Source organism: Dipodomys spectabilis, unplaced genomic scaffold (assembly GCF_019054845.1).
Source record: "Dipodomys spectabilis isolate Male_0828 unplaced genomic scaffold, ASM1905484v1 ptg001244l, whole genome shotgun sequence".
NCBI classification, from domain to species: Eukaryota; Metazoa; Chordata; class Mammalia; order Rodentia; family Heteromyidae; genus Dipodomys; species Dipodomys spectabilis.
The window spans coordinates 20,001-26,023 of NW_024871921.1; the positions used below are offsets into that span (position 1 = coordinate 20,001).

At 69.0% G+C, this 6,023-nt stretch overlaps 1 protein-coding gene across 1 annotated transcript; it reads left to right on the forward strand.

Moving 5' to 3' along the window:
* Positions 1 to 43: 43 nt before the first annotated feature.
* On the forward strand, positions 44 to 5,747 carry LOC122103000 (serine/arginine repetitive matrix protein 1-like; the record flags this gene model as incomplete). Its single annotated transcript, XM_042673557.1, has 5 exons — positions 44 to 965; positions 1,018 to 1,684; positions 2,257 to 2,702; positions 4,571 to 5,496; positions 5,605 to 5,747. Coding segments are annotated over exons 1-5 (3,104 nt in total), but the record flags the coding sequence as incomplete, so codon positions are not given.
* Between the last annotated feature and the right edge of the window lie 276 nt (positions 5,748 to 6,023).

The following is a 6,023-nucleotide window of genomic DNA, read 5'->3' on the forward strand; positions in this document are numbered from 1 at the left end:
AAGCCAGGGGCGACGCACACGACGCAACGCACGCCACACGGCCATGGGGGGGTCTTTTCTCCAACCTCCCTCAGAAGCCGGCCCGAATTCACTCGCTCGCACGGACGCGGGGGCCGAGCGCACAGCGACCCGCGCCGCCGCGGACCGGCGGTGCCGGCAGGGGGTCGGGGGTCCGCGGCGACGACCCGTCGGCGACAAGTCACCGGCCAACGGCGGCGGCCGGAGGCGGCGGCAGGGACCCCGGGAGGCGGGCGACACCAAACCCAACGCACGCGAGCACGCTCACACGCGGACACCGCCGGCACAGAGCGGACAGGGCCAGGCACGGGAACCGGGGTCGCGCCGGGCACGCGGCGGCGACACGCCGAGAGAGCACAACACCCCGGATCCGGGACAGGGGCGGGGACGAAGCCACACGGCTCGAGACGGAGGAGACGATGCGATGCGGGCAAGCCTACACACGGCAAAGCGGGAGGGAGGCGCGGGAACCCGGGACAACATCGCGCAGGCACGCGAGGCGGCACCCAGCGGGAGGAGGCACGTCGTGACGCCGGCTTCAGGCCCCTCGGACGGCCAACTCCCGAGCGAGGGACGCACGCGGGAATTCTCACCACCATCGCCCCCGTGGCGTACCGGCGGTCCCGCTGGCAGGAACCCTCGTCGTGAGCAAAACCGATCCGGGAAGACCCTTCAAAAGCCACCGCCGCCGCGACGACGTGCCTCCCCCACACCGGGGGAGCAGCCTCACGAGCTGAGCGCCGTCCCCCCCCCCACGAGAACACCAACACAACGCCCGACTCGACCGTCCGCCGGTGGCCGGCCACCAGGCCAAACCAGCGAGGATCGCGGAAGGCTGATGCGGGTGAGGAGGGCACGCCGGAAGCACAAGAGCAGCAGCGGGAGGGTCACCGGGTCGGGTCACCGGGGCGAGAGGCGAGTGAGCGAGCGGCCACCCCCTCACACGGGCGGGTGGCGCAGCCGCAGACCAACGGGGAGGTGGGACCTTTCCGGGCACAGCCGGCACGCCAGGTAAACGAACGCGGGATCTCACCACCCCCAACTCCGGGGCGGTCCCGCGCAACGCCTGGGACACCGAGCCGGCCGACCAGCGGACCGGAAACCCCCACCGCGGCAGCGGCGGGCCCCCCAAAAGAGGCCCGAGAGGGAAAAGGCAGCTCTCGCACACACCTCAAAGACCCCGTGAACGCCCGCGGAGCCGCCCGCGCCAGCAGGGCCCCACCGCCTCCATCCACACCACACCGCCGGGCACAGCACCCATCATCGACCGCCTCTTTTTCGGCCGCGTGAGCAAGGGCCCACACACACCGGGATCCTCGGCTCCGGGGGGCCAGAACCCCCCCGAGCGGCGCACCACCACGGGCACGGCGGCCCCGGAACACCGCGGGGCCCAGCGCCCGCACGGCGCCGTCGTCGCCAACGGGCGGCGGCCCACACAGACGCTCGGGAACAGCGTCGCCAGGGGCCGGAGGGGGAGGGGGACGGGACCCCCAAAAACCCCACGGCAACCCAAGCACGAGGCCGGGAAGCCACACACCACACGCCCTCGCATCGCGACACGGCACGGGCTCCAGGCTCCACCACTCGACACACCGCACGCGAGGCAGGGGCGGGGACGGATCGGGAACGTCCTCCACTCACCACACCAGACGACGGCCCGGGAGAGGTCCCGCGGGACCCTCCCCCAGCTCGGAGGGGGGAGGCGCGGGCACGCAGTTTACCGACGCGGGCAGCCACTAGCGCTCAAAAGCGGGGCAGGGAGCGGCAGGGCCGCGGGAGCCCATCGGGGGGCGGGCCCCCGGCCAACCCAGCAGCGCACGCCGCTTCCCGAACGAGGATCGCTAGAGAACCCCTCCTCACTCTGAGGGTGGCCCGCACCCAACCCCGACGGGAACCCCGCCGGGAACCAGCACACATCAGAGGCGTCCATCCTTCCCACCACGGGGGGCAGGGAGGGGTGGGGCACAGGGGGGGGTCTGCGGCAGCAGCAACACCAACCCTGGTCGGTCGGCCTTGCCGTGCGGGGCCAGAGCAAAGTCGCGCACACGGGCGGGAAGCCCGCACGGGCCCCGCTCGCCTCCCACTGCAACATCTCAGGTCCCCCGGTGCGATGAAAGCCAGGTGACACGGCAGGGAAGACAAGCCAGGACCAGGGCGGCAGCTCATGCGGGGAAGCCACCGCCCAGCGCAACAAGGGAAGAGCGCTCCCCTCTGGGGAACCGCCTCGACCCCCCCCAGCAGAGACGTCAATCTCAACGGTAACTTCTCACTCGCACAAAAGCCCCACGAACCCGAGGACGGCCGGGACACACCACGGGCAGCAGGCTGGCACAAGGCAGCGGACAACGCCAGGATCGGGAACGACACCACCACTCAGCCTCAGGCACCTGAGAGAACCAACCGGGAGCGTTCCGGGAGCACCGCAAGAGGGCAGAGCGCGAGGCGCGGTTTTTCACACTACACAGCACGGGCAAGCACGGAGCACCGACCCTCCCTCTCCGCGGAGAGAGCCGACCCCCGTGCCGATAACAAGTCACGGGAAGAGAGGAGCAAGATCAGGGCGCCCCCCTCCTCCAGCGTGTACAAGTCCCCGACCTCACGGCGAGGGCAGGGAGAGCGCAGCCGGGCCCGGTTGCCGCACCCCCGCCTCCCCGCACACCACCGGCGCCGGCACGGTGGGACGGGTGAGGGCAGGGGCCCACGGGCAGAACGAGAAGAGCGGTCCCATTCGCCATGAATGTCCGTCCCTCGCCTGGCGCAGCTTAGGCCCGGGCCCGAAGGAGATCGCAACGTCACCACATCAATCACACCGAGGGGGGGGGAGAAGGCAGCCACGCGGCACTCGGGAGGCGGTGGCCCAGGGAAAGCTCGGCTCCTGAGAGGGCCAACAGCCTGGGGATAAAAGCGTAGCCAGGACAGACACCCTTCCGTGAGTAAGGAGCGAGGTAAAAAGAAAAAGAAAAAAAAAAAAAAATGAAAAAAATACCACGGGGCTTAAGCGTCCCTGGCACTCGGGATAGCCAGGACACCTCTGCCGGGCACAGGACCGAAGAAGCTAGAAAGGGAGGGAAAAAAAAGAAAAAAAAAAAAAAAAAGAAAAAGAAAAAAAGCCACGGACAGCGCTCGGGAGGTAGCGCAGCTCAGCGGCCGACCAGGCCCCGCCATCGGGAAGCGGCAGGTCGGGGGAGTTGGAGCTAGGGGCGATAGGAGGAAGGAAAAAAAAAAAAAGCCACGGAGGTCGGGCGAGCCCAACGGCAGAACGGGGATGCCGCACACGCAAGGCAGGACTCGGCGGCGGCGGCCCGGCGGCCCCCCCCCTTTTTCCTCCTCAGGCCGGCCACGGCGAGGGAAGCACACCGTGCGGGCCCTACCTATGCACACCCCAGGCAACCAACCACTCTCCTCCTCAGCGTGCCGAGGCAAGGGCCAGAATCCGGCACCGGGAGCGGGGGAGAGATCAAGGACGACGGGACTCACTCAGCTGCCAACCACCACCACACCCACGAGCCACCACAGGGACACAGGGCCTGCTCAGGGCAGCGGGAGCCCAGGGTGTGAGGGGAAGGACAGGGGGACCCGGACCGGGAAGAGACGGGAAAGGCCCGGCACACAGCACCCGAGAGAGCCCCCAGAGACCCGCTGACAGCCACCGGGACACAGCATGCCAGCACCCTCCTGCAGGTACAAAATCCTCACGTCACCACGCCAAAACCAGGTCGTCAGGCAGGGGCGACAACTCGCTGGCGACAGGGACCTCTCGGAAACCACATCAGGGACACCTGTCCCCAACACGTCCCCAACAGAGCCAGACACGGAACTCTCAGGGACAGCTGGTCGACCACATAAGGCGAAGACAGACGAAGAGCCAGGGCGGGAGCGGGGTCAAGGGACGCTCCCGCCCCACTACCTCGCAGGCACACACCCCGGGTGTGCACGGGCTCACCGCACGGGCGGTACGGGGAGCCTTCCCCCGGCAGACGCGAGGCACCCACTCCGAGAGGCACCCAACCACCACACCCACACCGCGCGGGGTCGGTGGTGAGCGCCCTGCCGCCAGCACGCACACACCCGGGACTCCCGGGCTCGGGTCCCCGACTCCCGAGGTGCTCCCTCCGCCTCGAGTTTTCCCCTACGCAGGGCCCACCGGGCAAGTCCCCGCAGATGGTAGGTAGGTCCCGGCCCCGAGGCTCGCCTCGGCCGTGCCCGCGGCTCCTCCCGCCGGAGAGGTCTGTCCTCCGGCCTCCGGGGCCGTGGAGGAGGCCGTGGAGGGAGGCCACACGGGGCCGGCGACCCAGGCCCTCGCTCCCGGCACGCGCCAAGCGCTCACTCGGAGGTGACTCCGACGACCATCCTATGTCGGGGATGGGGGGGGCGTAGGTCCCGGCCCCGAGGCTCGCCTCGGCCGTGCCCACGGCTCCTCCCGCCGGAGAGGTCTGTCCTCCGGCCTCCGGGGCCGTGGAGGAGGCCGTGGAGGGAGGCCACACGGGGCCGGCGACCCAGGCCCTCGCGCCCGGCACGCGCCAAGCGCTCACTCGGAGGTGACTCCGGGGAGGGGGGGGGGTCCGAGTCCGGGCCGGGACCGGCCCCACCACCTATCGGCTCACCCGGGGACCCTCTCCCCCGACTCCCGAGACGTCCCTCGTACTCTCCTTTTTTCGCCCTCAAAGACCAGAGTCCAGGGAGGGGAGGAGGACAAGGCGTCGGGCCCAGACAGAACTACTGGTCGACCCGACAAAGCTGCCACCCCCCGCACAGACCGGGCACCGAAGAGAGAGCGGCGACGCACGGCCCCACCCCGCGCTCGCCTGCGGGCGCAAAGTCCGACAGAACAGCCGCCCCGGCGCCACAGCGACACCACGGCGACAGTCGCGCCCGGCACCCGGCAGAGGCCGGGCCTCCGCCCGGCTCGCTGCCGCCAGACCTCCTCCTCCTCCACTCGCTCGCTCGGCTGAGAACGAGGGGACTGTCATATCAAAGCGGACGCCAGGGGGAGCACGACAACCGCCTTCCAACGACCGACTCCACCGAGCCGCCGTACCCCGGATCGGCGCGCGCCGGCCGGCTCTGAGCTCCGGAGACACAGAACACGGAAACAAATCGCCTCACTCACCACCGCCACGCACCGAGTGGCACAACCTAGGTCAGGACCTGCAGCCGGGTCCTCTCTGCGACCTCACGAACGACACCAGAGCCACCAGAGACCTAGACCGAGATCGGGCCGCCGCCGCCGCCGCCGCCGCCGCCGCCGCCGCCGCCGCCGCCGCCAGCGACCAAAGTGAAACCAGGAACCAGGACGAGATTCGCCCGAACGGAGCGGCCCGAACCCGAGAACCGGGAAGCTGGGATCGGTCCCAAGCAGGAAGGGGCGGCAAAGACGGCAGGCCCGCACCACGAGAGAAAACGAACCGGCCACCCGCACGACCTCCGCCGCCCGTGGCAAGACCCCCACCCCCGCCCAACATGGCCAGAAAAGGGCAAGTGAGCGCTCGTCCCACCGTCTGCCTGCCCGTCTTTTTTTTTTTTTTTTTTTTTGGGGGGGGGGGTGGGGGGGGGTTGTTTGTACGTTTTGTTTTCTTTTTCCCCCAGATGGAAACCAGAAAGAGAAGAAAAAAAAAAAAAAAAACTCCCAAAGATGGGTCGGCTCCAGCAAGAGACGAGCCGTCGGGAGGCACCCCGCTCACTTGTGAAAGTCCGCTCCTCGCCCGCCCCACAACACACTCCCTCCCCCCGCCCCCACCCGCCACCCCTCACAGGCAGGGAAAGGGCAGGGGGAAGGCCAGAGAGAGGTTTCTTCTAACACACAGAGAGTAGCTACGTCACGCACACAGGTCTGGAAAACCACGGTGACCGTGCAATGGGAAGCGTGAGTCCACTCACCCATCACCGAATGACAGGAAAGCCAAACGAGAGCCGCTGCTGGCTGGGTGGGGAAGGAAGGGGAGGTGGCACCCGTGTGACGCTTATCCCCGGGCACCGCACCGGACGGAACGACCTTCTCACCGGTT